Source organism: Chiloscyllium punctatum, chromosome 37 (assembly GCF_047496795.1).
Source record: "Chiloscyllium punctatum isolate Juve2018m chromosome 37, sChiPun1.3, whole genome shotgun sequence".
Classification (NCBI taxonomy): domain Eukaryota; kingdom Metazoa; phylum Chordata; class Chondrichthyes; order Orectolobiformes; family Hemiscylliidae; genus Chiloscyllium; species Chiloscyllium punctatum.
The window spans coordinates 29350985-29368052 of NC_092775.1; the positions used below are offsets into that span (position 1 = coordinate 29350985).

The window sequence follows — 17068 nt, forward strand, 5'->3', positions numbered from 1 at the left end:
AGTACTTTTGAATAGGTATACCCTGGAACCCACAAGCAATAAAGAGAGAGTTTGTATGGCACCATGAATGGCTGGATAACTGTCCATTGGTAGGTAAATATTGGCAGTAGCAGGGTGACACTGTAGACATTAAAGACCTCAGTTGGCAACAGGACCAAATGGTCATGGAAGCCCCTATACCTGGCCATTCTGCTTGAATAAATGACCACTCCACCAAACTCACGACAAAGAAGGGCACATTCATGGCCTTTTCTTGAGTTATCACTAAAACTAAAGCTCTAACTTGGTTTGACATGACAATATTTAGACTCTCTGTAAACCTAATTCTAGTCATGAAAGCTGTAATTTATTACTAATACAAACACATCTGTTATTAGATAGTATATGCAAACTATAATATTCCCCATCAGCTTTTTTGAAATTAAAATGTTTGACCATTGCTGCCATGTAATTTAAAATCTTTAAAAAATCCTTAAAATTCACTGTACAATGAGGCTCAGAATGTGTTCCACGCTAATAGCACATCTCACTGTTTTATCATTATTTTGACTTAACTCTTTGACTTGTGATGTTATTTTAACTTGTTGCAGCTTAAGTGCCTTGCAACACGCTGAAGACAACTTGCTATACTGTGTGAAACCTCTGAGGGCAGGTTTCTTTTCCAGATGATGCTGCTTCCCAAACCACCTCCTGAGGAGTTGGGGTGGGGGAGGTGACATATCCTTTGTCAATCGCAGCAGCCTCAAAATGAGTGTTAATTGGATGGGGACAGGATGTTTGCCCAACACTCAGAGTAAAGTCCTGCCTCGGAGAGATGCTGTCCAATCTGATTGACCTTGCAACTCTCTAGCCCCCGGCAATGCCTCTGAAAGCAGTGGCCATATGTACAAGCAGTTCCCAGATTCTCAATGCAGGAGGCATCTCAGAGTGGGGGGGGGGGGGGGGGGGAATGTGAACCCTAGGCTGGGGCATGGCGACCTTGATTGTGAGGTCAGGGATGTGGGGGTTTTGGGGAAAGGAGAGTTTACCCATTAAAGGAAGGGCTCCCTTAAATCTTGAGTGAGACCCTGCTCTTTCAGTCTGGGCCATGAGCAGTGTGACCTGCCAACTCCTCAGAAGGTGGTTTGGGAAACTGCACTGTCTGGGGAAAAAAAAACCTACACTCAGAGGTTTCACAACAGCAAGTTGTCTTCAGTGTGTTGCAAGGCACTTAAGCTTGCAATGAGTTAAAATAACACCACAAATCAAAGAGTTATGTCAAAATAATGAATGAACAGTGAGATACGCTATTACCATGGAACACAGTCTGCTACTGAGCTTCTGCGTCAGCCTCAAAATTAAAGATGAGCTGGAATACGCCTTTAAGTAGTCAATAAATGCCCACATTTGGATGAGTGCAGGGAGGTGTCCCTAGACCTCACCCGGCAAAAGCCTGTTGACAAGAGTGAGGGCGAACGAAAAGGAAGGCCACCCAGAGAATTTCATGGGCCCCACCTATTGCAAACTTGCCAGTAGTGGACTGGAGATTTTACTCCTGATGTTTGTACATTAACAATTAGAACTAAATGACTAATATGTTTAGTGAAACTATACATTTCTACCAATGCACTTACCGAAAACATGAAAATGATGGGTATTCACATACAGCTTTAACGATTCTGAAATCTTTTGAAAGTACACTAATTAATTATCTAGAAATATGGTCAGAAATATATTCTTGGGCATGGCTGGAATGCTGATAGATACAAAAGGAACACTCAGAGCTGTCCACAGTATGTGATTTCACCAAGTGTTAAAGCATGTTGCCAAGCTTCCTTGAATGAAGGACTACGCTGGTATCACTTTGTCTTCCCTGCAGGAGAGATAACAACAGGATCTGTTTGCACTGCAACATCTGCTGTCTTTTTGCCTCCCTGTGAAGCATAAAAATAAATTGCAGACAATTACAGCAATGATGATCATCTACATATAGTTTTATCACTTTTACATCCAATAATTTAATATTTTATACCTGCTTTCCTTTATTTTTCTCCTCTCTGTCTGAAGAAATTTCCTTTGCTGAGGTGCATTGTAACAAAGCCAGTGCAGCAGAAGGACTGCTTAACTGCGGAGTACATCACAACTGAGTTTAAACATACCCCGCTATGCTATTCATATACGAACGCTTCCAATTTGGCAATTGTGAATGGGAACCTTGATTGTGATATTTTTCCTTCCCAAATCTATGATGGTCCAATCCATTATAGTGCCTCTATTACAGCCGTTTTTAAGATCAGCTAACACAATGTAAACATTCTTTTAACTTGCTTTTTCCTTTCTCTGTTCTGGCAATAACAGTGATATATTTGATTGAATAGAACCACTGATTAAACAGCATTCAACCAAGGTTAATGGACTGTGGAAAAATGCAGAACAGTTGGTTCTTTTCAAAGGAAAACAAGGTTGTACCGGAGGAAAACTAATGATGAATATTTTTTTGTTGTCTGCCAAATTGTGGTACCTCAACACAAGTGGACATTATTTTTAATTTGAGCCATTCCATTGAGTCATAGCAGACTATTCAACCATGAAGGTCATTACAATCCTGTCAACCTGACATCTGCACTTTGGTTGTTTCAGCTAGGTGGCAATGAAATAATGATTTGTAACAAACATTCTTTCTGATATTCCTGTCTGTAACACAAGTTAGTGAGATCAATTGCCACTGTGAATAGAAAAATATAGCTTGCCCTACATTTTCGTATGGCTTAAATTCTGTTCAGCTTCCTGAAAAGGCTTTATTAAGTATTAAGCAAATTTTGTAGAATTTACATTTAAACCCACCCTTTTAGACTAAATTTCTACAAAAAGTTGTTCATCTTTAAACATCGTTAATGCTATCCAACAAAGATTAAGAAACCTCCAAAGCTTTGGGATTACACATTTAAGATAGTCATGGTGAAGGACAAAAAGAAACACTAAAAATATGCAACAAAATAAAAGAGCAAGACTATGTTGATTGATGATAATATCAGTAATTTACTAATTCTGTTCAGGCATCTTAATTGTTACTCCTCTTGATGTGTTCGTAACCAGATTTTGAAAATGAGTACCTCAGGGTTGATATGAAATGGTGATTATGCTGTTATATTTCTGTTTTATTTTAAAACATTCCAATCATGTATAACTTGCACATGAAGGGTAAAAAGTGGGTGAAGGCACCTATTTTTATTATACTTGTACGTCTACATTTTGAAATTTAAAAAAACACTCAAAGCATCTGTCATGACTAATAAGTCACCTACAAGATAAAACTGTGCATTAAACTTCAGTTTTTCTAACTATTAATCAAATTATGACACAAGAATATCCTTCATGACTGTGAATACTGAGACCAATTATAATCACTGAACAGGATTGCCTCCTTCACTGGATGATCTTTCAATTCTCCTCTCATTAAGCCCCCACCTTCTGTTGGATCTGGTGTACTTTTCCAGACATTAGGAGCAATATCCACTAGGGATTATTCCATTGAGCAGAAGGAAAAGCTAAACGCATGACCAGCTGTGCTCACTGATCCAAGCTGGGGGTTAATCAGCATTCATGCAGAGGTAGAATTATCTAAATATTGCACTGTACTAGTACTATGATAGAATTAATACAGTGGAATTATTATCTGCAATCCCACTAGTGCTTCTGTGAATTATGCAGCTAATCATTTTGGCTTGATATAGAGATACGAGGCATATCAGTAACACTTGTGAGTAGCTATAAACTCAGTTATAATCTGATTATTTTGAAAATAATGTGGACCACTGATCAAAAGTGGTCTGTTTGCAAAGACTTTAAGTGGAACCATATCGGCCACACTAACTTGCAATTCATTGTTAAATTCTACTGAAAAGTCATCTGACTACATGTTAGACTTTCTGTCTTACAACATTTTCGGTGTTAAGTTCTTAGTCACAGCTGGAACTTTCCAGGAAGGCATATTACCTCAGGGAGAGTGGGTGTAGCAAACACAAAGGAAATTAAATTGTGAGTTAAACCATAATACTCCAATGTGCTGACAAGGAGGTGCAATGCTTAGGTTTGAACACAAGTCATGCACTGATATCTCAGTACGACAGCTGGGAAAATGTGGACAAGCGTAAGAAAAATAGCTAAAAACATGAACCGTAAAGAAAACGTGTCTATTTTTCCAACTACCCGCAGCAAAGTAAATGCGTGTTTCAATGTCTGCATCATTATTAGTGATTGCTAGTCGAGTTTACTAACTATATATTCATGAAAATTTATTTCTATTTAGACCCTTATGGAGATGCCATTAAAATTGCCATTAAAATTTGTGGTCTCTAGCATTCTTTCGTCAAGTCAGTTCAGGATAAACTATATAAAGACGAATAATGCAAGTGGGAAAAATAAAATAGCAAAGATTATGGAGCAAAGCTATCATTATGGTTTAACAAAATCCTCAAACTCCACAAAAATGACAAGTTATATAAATTTGTAGTTAATTTAGTTTTGAAATGCTTAAATGGAAAAAGCTGTGGAATCTTATTTTATCTGAGCTTCCTTAACATACCAATTGTTTCAGGAACACCCCAAATGATTGCTTCTTCTCCAGTCCCTTCCCTGGGGTTCCTTTGACTTTGATGTTATTGCCATTGGGTATTGGCACTGAAGCAGCATTCTGTTGCTGAGCAGGAGGAAGGTCTTCCATAGATTTTGCTCTCTGAGGTTCTGCTTGATTGCCTTCTGTTGCTGACTTTTTCTGTTTCGAATTGTCTTTGCCTTTCTTTGCTGGTGTATTTTCTCTCGTCTCAACTCCTTTCTTCGCCAGGTCATCTGCCAAGCTTGAGTCCTGCAAAGGAGAAAGCAATGCTATCAGAATCTTAAACAGTAACATGAAAACGTCTCATTAATTTTTGCACTTCCAGTAAACTGAGACAGAAAGCAGGTCATTGAGCTGCTGATGCAATATCAACCATAGTGAAGAGGTAACTGTGTGGCTGGAGAGATGGTGTGCAAAACAAGGTTTCAGACCTCTGGAAGGAGAACAGTATTAGAATTTGGGGAGAGGAAGAAGACTACCAGGGGTTTAGCACTGTCTGTGCGGCAAGGCTAAGTCATTTCAGACGTTGACAGCTGCATTTAAAACAATGCAAGTCAATGAAGGTAAGTGAACTATAAGGGACATGATAGGGTCATGATGACAAAAGGATCATTGCTGCACTGGAATTGCATCCAGCAGTTAACCTCCACCTTGTTTCCCTGTGAAAAGGTGCAGAAGGCTTCAGTGTAAAAATGTAAAGGGGCACTTTAAATCCCAGTCAACATTGGACATGCACTCTCTAGTGCTGATCCAAAGATCTGGACCATTTATATGCTGGAAATTGAAGCTGCCTGGTATAGAGATTAGTTTTTATATTAAGTTGCTTCTTCTTCTAAATAATCAGCTGATTGCACATTTCTATTTTTAAAAAAAATCACACAATACCAGGTTATAGTCCAACAGGTTTATTTGGAAGCACTAGCTGCTCTCTGTTGGACTATAACTTGGTGTTGTGTGATTTTTAACTTTGTCTACCCCAGTTCAACATGCGGCTCCTCTGCATTAATTCTATTCAAGGCATTCCATTACAAAGTAGCATAACTTAGGCACCAAGGAGAAAAGACATCCAGCTTGATTTTAACATTGTTTCTTCACCTGCTCAGCATCAGAATCTCTGAAGTCATTTCCCAATCCATGAGTTCCCAGCAGCACTGTGGATGTACCTGCACCAGATGCAGTGTTCAAAATGGTATATCACTCAGCATATCATTGTCTCTGGTATGTCTAAGAACGGACTATAAACTGTATCCCAGCCAATGACTCCCACTCTCATGAACAAATCTAAAAAACATGCTGCACAATTCAGAATTTTTGAAATGTTAAATCTTGCCAAAATTAAGTCTGTCAGCTGTATTTGAAGTTATATTCCAGGACAATGCTTTGTAATGGTCTTTTTAAAGGACTTATAAAGATATACCCTGTACACAGGGTGGTATTTAATGCCAAGTCATTTGAGAGATGGGTGGGGGTTGGGAAGAATAATAAGAAATGGGATGGATTAGTATTGAGAACACAGCAGCTTCCCAAATGGAGGCCAACTGAGGGTATTCGGGAGGGAGGTATCTATATGTTGGGAAGACTGCACAAGTATCCTCTGGGATGAGGTGGGAGGGGGGGGCGCTGCTGCCGGTCTTGAGGGTGGTGTCTCTTTTGCTTGGCAACCTTTTGGTGCCAAGTGTCCCTCACATAGGAAGACCACCGGCTACTTAATTTGACCCCTTCCCTTCCTGTCACTGGAGTTTGCCTGATTGTTCCTGTGAACCCATCCTATTTACCAGCCTTACAGCATTCCTTAGCTGCATTCATCCTTGGGTCTTCTGCAATACCTGTAGTAGCCACTACTCTCAGGAGTGCTGTTTTTGAAGATTTGCTGGTTTATGATTGGCCAGCAGCTCTTGAAGGAAGGGTATCATCCTACAGGGACCTGGAAGCCCCGGAGCTGAACAAATAGGTGTCTGATTGGTTTTTATTCATGTAGTGAGTTGGGGCACACAGGAATGGCAGCTCTGGGGTTGCCACATCATCTCCAACCATGGGCACTAAATCCAAATTTTTATTTATTTTCCTTTTATTTTCCATTTAGTTGCAACTGATAGTATGGAACACCTTCAGTGTCTGACAGAAAACAAGACACAGTCTGTTCTGTCCTGTTGGAAAAATCTTGCCTTTCTACGACCATTCTTGTAAATCTATCTTGCCCCTTCTCCAGTGCCTCTATATTCTGTTTATAATATAGCACTGGCACTTTATGCAATACTTTATAATTCTATAAGATGTAGGAGCAGAAAGGGCCTTTCATTGTGATCATGGCTGCTCTGATATTCCTCAAATACATGTTCCTGCCTTTCCCCATAATCTTTGATTCCCTTACTGATTACAAATTTGTCTATTTCAGCCCTGAATATAATGTAATCTAACCATGATCTGAGAAAATTATATCGTAACTTCTCTGCTTTTCAATTGTATCCCTCGAGAAATAACTCTGGATTTCCTTTTCTATTGTTTTATTAACTTTGTAATCTTAGCTAGCTTGCCCTTGCCACAGATAATCCAAAACATCATTACTATTTTTACCTCAACAAAATAGTATAGACTTGTCCTGCAATGTTTATAGGTTAGGAAAGTCACCATTCATTATGAGACTCTCTGTCGCTTCTTCAGAATTAGCTGCAGAGTTTCTTTATGTTGACATCAATGATGTAAAGAGTAGATTCAAGCCAACAAATCTTTTGCCTGTAAGATCACTGGAATGAAAAAGTGATCTCACAGCAGAAAACAAAGCCATAACTGTTAGATATAAATAATACGGTAGTTATCCTGCACAATATTTCTTGTGATTTCCGAAAAGGCATAAAAATAAGTTTTATAAGTAATCATTAAGGAATACGTACCAGGTAAACGTCCTTCCCATATATTTATGAGAACAAGATGCCCATTATTCATTTAATTTAAATGCAAATTAATCAAATAAATAAGGAGTTGAGCAATATCTGGCAGCTCTTTTTGGCTGCCAGTTGAATACTATTTCACAGTACTGTTGAGCTTATGGTGCTTAGAGCTCTAGATTTCTCCATTAAAAGCAATGAGTAAGAGAGGTTCCTAGAATCAAGTGTAAGTGAATAAAAATAAGTGATGTTCCTAACTGAAAAGCCAAACACTGCAATGTGCCTTCTCATGATGAAACGGGTGAAGAAATATTGAGAAAAAGAATTGCCAAGGGTATAATTTTTTGTGCATACGTGAAGGAAAGATTACAGTAACCCATAGCTTTGATTATTCTTTAGTACAATTTTTTTAAAATTAACTACAACAGCAACCGTTAACATTGCTAGCTTACACCTTTGCAGTTTATTAACCAAACCTGCTTTTAACTCTGCACAAGTGAATGGGCTTTGAAAGAGTTAAAATCTCATTGAAAGAATCCACATGAATTTGGGAATGCTCTTCAGGACTTCAATTTTACTTTAGTAATTCTATATAGAATTTGAGGTTGAAAATTTATGGGAGTGGTGCCCTCTCTTTTTCTTGAGAATGTTGTTGCTGGTGTTTTGTTCCATTTGTATTCGTAGTCCTTCAGTGCATGTATGAATAAACATTTCTCATAAGTCAACCTAACTTTAAGTACCAATGTTGAGTGTGATCCTGCTCAGCTTAAGGTGGAAAATGCCCATGTGTATCTTTCTCGTGTACACTGATAAGATAGCAAGCTGGATCTCAAAACCATTCAAATTTCTTCGATTCAAACCTAATGGGTCAACTGAGTCTATGCAGCAGCCTGACTGATTTTCGTTGTTGTTGGAGGGAATCCTGAGGGCCAGGATGTACATGTATTTGGAAAGGCAAGGACTGATTATGGATCGTCAATATGGCTTTGTGTGTGGGAAATCATGTCTCACAAACTTGATTGAGTTTTTTCAAGACGTAACAAAGAGGATTGATGAGGGCAGAGCGGTAGATGTGATCTATATGGACTTGGGTAAGGCATTCGACAAGGTTCCCCATAGGAGACTGATTAGCAAGGTTAGATCTCATTGAATACAGGGAGAATTCGCCATTTGGATACAGAACTGGCTCTAAGGTAGAAGACAGAGGGTGGTGGTAGTGAGTTGTTTTTCAGACTGGAGGGCTGTGACCACTGGAGTGCCACAAGGATTGGTGCTGGGTCCTCTACTTTTTGTCATTTACATAAATGATTTGGATGCGAGCATAAGAGGTACAGTGAGTAAGTTTGCAAATGGCACCAAAATTGGCGGTGCAGTGGCCAGCGAAGAAGGCTACTTCAGATTACAATAGGATCTTGATCAGATGGGCCAATGGGCTGAGAAGTGGCAGATGGAGTTTAATTCAGATAAATGCAAGGTGCTGCATTTTGGGAAAGCAAATCTCAGTAGGACTTAAACACTGAATGATAAGGTCCTGGGGAGTGTTGCTGAACAAAGAGACCTTGGAGTGCAGGTTCATAGCTCAATGAACATGGAATCACAGTTAGATAGGATAGTGAAGAAGGCGTTTGGTATTTTTTCTTTTATTGGTCAGTGTATTGAGTACAGGAGTTGGGAGGTCATATTGCGGCTCTACAGGACATTGGTTAGGCCACTGATGAAATATTGCACACAATTCTGGTCTCTTTCCTATCGGAAAGATGTTGTGAAACTTGAAAGGGTTCAGAAGTGATTTACAAGAATGTTGCCAGAGTTGGAGGATTTGAGCTACAGGGAGAGGCTGAACAGGCTAGAGCTGTTTCCCCTGGGGCGCCAGAGTCTGAGGGATGACCTTCCAGTGGCTTATAAAATCATGAGGTGCATTGACAGGAGAAACAGACAAAGTCTCTTCCCGAGGGTGGGGGAGTCAGAACTAGAGGGCATAGGTTTACGATGAGAGGGGAACGATATGAAAGAGACGTAAGGGGCAGCTTTTTCACTCTGAGGGTGGTACGGGTATGGAATGAGCAGCCAGAGGAAGTGGTGGAGGCTGGTACAATTGCAACATTTAAAAGGCATCTGAATGGGTATATGAATAGGAAGGGTTCGGAGGGATATAGGCCAGGTGCTGTCAGATGGGACTAGATTGGGTTGGGATATCTGGTCGGCATGGATGAGTTGGACCGAAGGGTCTGTTTCCATGCTGTACATCTCTATGACTCTATGACTCTGTTTGGGTTTCGCTGTTTGAGTCAGCAGGTATTGCTCATCACTGATTCCTGCAGAAGTGGTGGTCAGCTGCCTTCTTGAACAGATTCAGTTCATTTGCTGTGGGTAGACCCACAATGCCATTAGGGAAGGAATTACTGGATTTTTATCCAGCAACACTAAAGGAACTGTGGTATATTTCCAAATCAGGATGGGCAGCAGCTTGGAGGAGAACATGCAAGTATTTCCATGTATCTGCTGCCCTTGTCCTTCTAAATAAAAGTGGTTATGGATTTGGAAGAAGAAAGAATTAATTGATACGTCCAGTCATGTTATGACAAAACTCGGTGGTGAAGAAACATGAATCCAGGCCTCTTGGCTCAGAAGCAGGGAGACTATCACTGCGCCACAAGAAATTTCTTGCTTCCTCATCTTTCTGGTCAAGTTAACCATTGATTGTATTACGTATCACCAAAACAATTCTAAGTTACCTTTAAAAATAACAAGCTATCTAGGAGAGACCATGGTGAGCTCATTTAATACAAAATGAAGAGAAAGAAAGAATAAAAGTAACAAACCACAAATACTTTGAAAAATAGATAAGAGTGAGGTGGAAGTTCTAGAAGATTAGGTGGAGTTTTCATTTCTGTGGCTACGTGGAGGTGTGGAGGTAGTTGTACCTGTAGCTTATGTGTAGCTATAGAATAATAATATATAATAAACAATAATTCTTGTTTAGAACAGAAACTTAGTTGATATTTTCTGTCAACCTTGGTTTGAAAGTTAGGCAAATTGACTTATTTGAAAAAAAATCTTTACCTCTGCTTCTGACTCTGGGAATAGTGGGGTTTGATTTGCCATGCCCTGGCTCAGTAGGTTGTTACAGTGTGCTGAAGGGGAGATTGGATATGGCCCACCACATGGTGAGAACTTCTCGAAACGGCTTATACCAACTCCTCATCAGGAGTCAATATTGTAATGAAACTTTGGGTCAGGATGGCACATCACAGCACTAACAAAACTTTATGTTTATCTCTGCAACTTCTGTGACACAGAGCAAAAGGAAGGGCCAGAACAGAAAAGCCCAGCTCCCAAGCCCATTTCTCCCAACCAGCCTCCAGATGACCCCTTTGAGGAGGAACAACCAGGACTTTCAGAGAATGAACTGTCAATGCATTCCAGAACCCAACCTCCTCCAGTGCAGAGACACCCACCTCAGTGGGGAACTTAGCTTGAGTAGGTTTGGGTTCACATTCTGGTGAGCACACTGACATTGGCCTGAAGATATAGGAGGAAGAAATCATCAAATCACAGAAGCCCCACAGTGTGGAAGACTGGTCATTTGGCCCAATAAGTCCACGCCGACCCTTCAAAGAGCGTCCCACCAAGACCCAGCCCCCTACCCTTTCCCTACAACCCTGCATTCGCTGTGGCTAATGCAACTAACTTACATATGCGTGATGTCTCTGACACTCACAGGACTCATGGTGAACAAAGTTCTGTTCAGCTCAGTACAGATGATGAGTCTTTGGACTTGGCCATTAATGAGCTGATAGAGATGCAGAAGCACGCAGGGGAACATCTGGTGGAAGTGCCAGAGATCATTCACAGACATGGAATGATGGACAGGGGAGACTCCAATGCCCACATTCTATCTGATTTTGTAAATCCGGCATGGAAATTTTTGCTGTCTCCATAGATCAGTGATAGCTGCAGTAGCGAGCCAGGTTCAGCAGAACTGTCAGTATCTGCTGGACAGATGATTGGACTTCTCTCCAATGCTTGAAGGCATTCACTGGCTCAGCGAGAGGGGACAAAGGAACTTTAACCTCACTCCAGGTTCCTTAGCACCTTAAGTGGTGAGGGAGGTGTTGTTGCACGTGAAAAGGGAGGAGAAATGACAGATAGGATCCCAGAAGTTGTCCTCCTAGGTCACTCCAGAGGTGCTTTCCCACATCACTTTCCCTATGCGGCGCACCCAAGTGACTTCACCAGCTTCGGAGTTTGCACTGTGCACCCTTTAGTTTGCCAGAAGATGTCTGTTAACGTCATCTGAGGCAAAGCACTCAGCAGGTTTCCACAAGTTCAGATGTACTTACCAAGGTGGCATCACCTCATGGTATAAGCGATAGAAAGATTAAAGAATACTGAAGCCCCCTTGGATGCATGGATGTTAACTTTCAGGACACTACACTGGAAATAAATGTAACATTTGTATCTGTGTTCCTGTGGTTTCATCCAATCTACCAAGACTTGTAGCTGCATATCTTTTTATTGTAGATTATCCTGAGGTGCCATTTTGACACTACATATATATATAGCAGGTTTAATGTTGAAAATAGCTATGAGACTCTAACTTACAGGTGTCAGCTGGGACAGCACCAACCTTTTGCAGCCAGATACAGAAGCTCTATAGTTATGTTTGAAAAGTTAATCAGTGTTTCTTTATCATGTGAATAATCCTTGTAAACTAAACATTATCACTTCCATGTGTGGCCACCATGTAAGCCTGCAGGAGTCCATATTGAGGATCCAGTCAAGAAACTAAAAATGTGCTTATTGGTACAAAAGAAGCAAAATATTTTACAATGTATGACAAACAAAGGATCATAATCTTTCACAATTTTTAGGAAATGATGACAGTAACACCTCAGGGTCACTATTGTCCATAACATCTGAGTGTCCACAAAAATCTCCACACAAAGCAATAAGGAGTGAAAGTGCACAGTGCAGTAAGGAGTGATAGTACACAGGGCAGGAAGGAGTGACAGTACACAGTGCAGTAAGGAGTGATAGTACACAGGGCAGTAAGGAGTGACAGTACACAGTGCAGTAAGGAGTGATAGTACACAGTGCAGTAAGGAGTGACAGCACACAATGCAGTAAGGAGTGACAGGACACAGTGCAGGAAGGAGTGACAATGCACAGTGCACTAAGGAGTGACAGTACACAGTGCAGTAAGGAGTGATAGTACACAGTGCAGTAAGGAGTGACAGTACACAGGGCAGGAAGGAGTGATAGTGCACTAAGGAGTGACAGTACACAGTGCAGTAAGGAGTGATAGTACACAGTGCACTAAGGAGTGACAGTACACAGTGCAGTAAGGAGTGATAGTACACAGTGCAGTAAGGAGTGACAGTACACAGGGCAGGAAGGAGTGATAGTGCACAGTGCAGGAAGGAGTGATAGTACACAGTGCAGTAAGGAGTGACAGTACACAGGGCAGGAAGGAGTGACAGTACACAGTGCAGTAAGGAGTGACAGTACACAGGGCAGGAAGGAGTGATAGTGCACAGTGCAGGAAGGAGTGACAGTGTGTAGTGCACTAAACAGTGACAGTACACAGTGCAGTAAAGAGTGACAGTACACAGTGCAGTAAGGAGTGACAGTACACAGTGCAGTAAGGAGTGACAGTACACAGGGCAGGAAGGAGTGATAGTGCACAGTGCAGGAAGGAGTGATAGTACACAGTGCAGTAAGGAGTAACAGTACACAGGGCAGGAAGGAGTGACAGTACACAGTGCAGTAAGGAGTGACAGTACACAGGGCAGGAAGGAGTGATAGTGCACAGTGCAGGAAGGAGTGACAGTGCTTAGTGCACTAAGGAGTGACAGTACACAGTGCACTAAGGAGTGACAGTACACAGTGCAGTAAGGAATGACAGTACACAGTGCAGTAAGGAGTGACAGTATACAGTGCAGTAAGGACTGATAGTACACAGTGCAGGAAGGAGTGACAGTGCTTAGTGCACTAAGGAGTGATAGTACACAGTGCACTAAGGAGTGACAGTACACAGGGCAGGAAGGAGTGATAGTGCACTAAGGAGTGACAGTACACAGGCCAGGAAGGAGTGATAGTGCACAGAGCAGTAAGGAGTGACAGTACACAGGGCAGGAAGGAGTGATAGTGCACAGTACAGGAAGGAGTGACAGTACACAATGCAGTAAGGAGTGATAGTACACAGTGCAGTAAGGAGTGACAGTACACAGGGCAGGAAGGAGTGATAGTGCACTAAGGAGTGACAGTACACAGTGCAGTAAGGAGTGATAGTACACAGTGCACTAAGGAGTGACAGTACACAGTGCAGTAAGGAGTGATAGTACACAGGGCAGTAAGGAGTCACAGGACACAGGGCAGGAAGGAGTGATAGTGCACTAAGGAGTGACAGTACACAGTGCAGTAAGGAGTGATAGTACACAATGCAGTAAGGAGTGATAGTACACAGTGCACTAAGGAGTGACAGGACACAGTGCAGGAAGGAGTGACAATGCACAGTGCACTAAGGAGTGACAGTACACAGTGCACTAAGGGGTGACAGTACACAGTGCAGTAAGGAGTGACAGTACACAGTGCAGTAAGGAGTGATAGTACACAGTGCACTAAGGAGTGACAGTACACAGGGCAGCAAGGAGTGATAGTGCACAGTGCAGGAAGGAGTGACAGTGTGTAGTGCACTAAACAGTGACAGTACACAGTGCAGTAAAGAGTGACAGTACACAGTGCAGTAAGGAGTGACAGTACACAGTGCAGTAAGGAGTGACAGTACACAGGGCAGGAAGGAGTGATAGTGCACAGTGCAGGAAGGAGTGATAGTACACAGTGCAGTAAGGAGTAACAGTACACAGGGCAGGAAGGAGTGACAGTACACAGTGCAGTAAGGAGTGACAGTACACAGGGCAGGAAGGAGTGATAGTGCACAGTGCAGGAAGGAGTGACAGTGCTTAGTGCACTAAGGAGTGACAGTACACAGTGCACTAAGGAGTGACAGTACACAGTGCAGTAAGGAATGACAGTACACAGTGCAGTAAGGAGTGACAGTATACAGTGCAGTAAGGACTGATAGTACACAGTGCAGGAAGGAGTGACAGTGCTTAGTGCACTAAGGAGTGATAGTACACAGTGCACTAAGGAGTGACAGTACACAGGGCAGGAAGGAGTGATAGTGCACTAAGGAGTGACAGTACACAGGCCAGGAAGGAGTGATAGTGCACAGAGCAGTAAGGAGTGACAGTACACAGGGCAGGAAGGAGTGATAGTGCACAGTGCAGTAAGGATTGACAGTACACAGTACAGTAAGGAGTGACAGTACACAGTGCAGTAAGCAGTGACAGTGCACAGGTCAGTAAGGAGTGACAGTGCACAGTGCACTAAGGAGTGACAGTACACAGTGCACTAAGGGGTGACAGTACACAGTGCAGTAAGGAGTGACAGTACACAGTGCAGTAAGGAGTGATAGTACACAGTACACTAAGGAGTGACAGTACACAGGGCAGCAAGGAGTGATAGTGCACAGTGCAGGAAGGAGTGACAGTGCGTAGTGCACTAAAGAGTGACAGTACACAGTGCAGTAAAGAGTGACAGTACACAGTGCAGTAAGGAGTGACAGTACACAGTGCAGTAAGGAGTGACAGTACACAGGGCAGTAAGGAGTGATAGTGCACAGTGCAGTAAGGAGTGACAGTACACAGGGCAGGAAGGAGTGACAGTACACAGTGCAGTAAGGAGTGACAGTACACAGTGCAGTAAGGAGTGACAGTACACAGGGCAGGAAGGAGTGATAGTGCATAGTGCAGGAAGGAGTGACAGTGCTTAGTGCACTAAGGAGTGACAGTACACAGTGCACTAAGGAGTGACAGTACACAGTGCAGTAAGGAATGACAGTACACAGTGCAGTAAGGAGTGACAGTATACAGTGCAGTAAGGACTGATAGTACACAGTGCAGGAAGGAGTGACAGTGCTTAGTGCACTAAGGAGTGATAGTACACAGTGCACTAAGGAGTGACAGTACACAGGGCAGGAAGGAGTGATAGTGCACTAAGGAGTGACAGTACACAGGCCAGGAAGGAGTGATAGTGCACAGAGCAGTAAGGAGTGACAGTACACAGGGCAGGAAGGAGTGATAGTGCACAGTACAGGAAGGAGTGACAGTACACAATGCAGTAAGGAGGTTCAGTGCACAGTGCAGTAAGGATTGACAGTACACAGTACAGTAAGGCGTGACAGTACACAGTGCAGTAAGCAGTGACAGTGCACAGGTCAGTAAGGAGTGACAGTGCACAGGGCAGTAAGGAGTGACGGTACTCTGCAGTAAGCAGTGACAGTGCACAATGCAGTAAGGAGTGACAGTGCACAGGGCAGTGAGGAGTGATAGTACACAGTGCAGTGAGGAGTGATAGTACACAGTGCAGGAAGGAGTGACAGTACACAGTGCAGTAAGGAGTGATAGTACACAGTGCACTAAGGAGTGACAGTACACAGGGCAGGAAGAAGTGATAGTGCACTAAGGAGTGACAGTACACAGGCCAGGAAGGAGTGATAGTGCACAGAGCAGTAAGGAGTGACAGTACACAGGCCAGGAAGGAGTGATAGTGCACAGAGCAGTAAGGAGTGACAGTACACAGTGCAGTGAGGAGTGACAGTGCACAGTGCAGTAAGGAGTGACAGTACACAGTGCAGTAAGGAGTGATGCTACACAGTGCAATAAGGAGTGACAGTAGACAGGGCAGTAAGGAGTGACAGTGCACATGGCAGTAAGGAGTGACGGTACTCAGTGCAGTAAGCAGTGACAGTGCACAATGCAGTAAGGAGTGACAGTGCACAGGGCAGTAGGTAGTGACAGTGCACAATTCATTAAGGAGTGACAGTACACAGGGCAGTAAGGAGTGACAGTGCAGAGTGCAGTAAGGAGTGACAGTGCACAGTGTAGTAGGTAGTGACAGTGCACAATGCAGTAAGGAGTGACAGTACACAGGGCAGTAAGGAGTGTCAGTGCACAGTGCAGTAAGGAATGACAGTACACAGGGCAGTAAGGAGTTACAGTGCACAATGCAGTAAGGAGTGACGGTACTCAGTGCAGTAAGCAGTGACAGTGCACAATGCAGTAAGGAGTGACAGTGCACAGGGCAGTAGTTAGTGACAGTGCACAATGCAGTAAGGAGTGACAGTACACAGGCAGTAAGGAGTGACAGTGCACAGTGCAGTAAGGAATGACAGTACACAGTGCAGTAAGGTGTGACAGTACACAGTGCAGTAAGGAGTGACAGTATACAGGCAGTAAGGAGTGACAGTGCACATCGCAGTAAGGAGTGGCAGTACATCAGGGCAGTAATGAGTGACAGTGCACAGTGCAGTAAGGAGTGACAGTACACAATGCAGTAAGGAGTGTCAGTGCACAGTGCAGTAAGGAATGACAGTACACAGTGTAGTAAGGTGTGACAGTACACAATGCAGTAAGGAGTGTCAGTGCACAGTGCAGTAAGGAATGACAGTACACAGTGCAGTAAGGTGTGACAGTACACAGTGCAGTAAGGCGTGACAGTGCACAGTGCAGTAAGGAGTGACAGT

General features: G+C 42.7%; 1 protein-coding gene across 4 annotated transcripts in view; it reads right to left on the reverse strand.

Moving 5' to 3' along the window:
- Nucleotides 1-608: 608 nt before the first annotated feature.
- Nucleotides 609-17068, reverse strand: part of LOC140462958 (breast carcinoma-amplified sequence 1-like) — a 120597-nt gene continuing 104137 nt past the window's right edge. For all 4 annotated transcript variants that reach the window (XM_072556514.1, XM_072556515.1, XM_072556516.1 and 1 more), the window contains 2 exons: nucleotides 4565-4843; nucleotides 609-1913 (listed from right to left, as the gene is read on the reverse strand). In XM_072556514.1, coding sequence (XP_072412615.1) covers nucleotides 1839-1913; nucleotides 4565-4843 — 354 coding nt within the window. In that variant the 3' untranslated portion in view covers nucleotides 609-1838. The remainder of the gene's footprint in view (nucleotides 1914-4564; nucleotides 4844-17068) is intronic.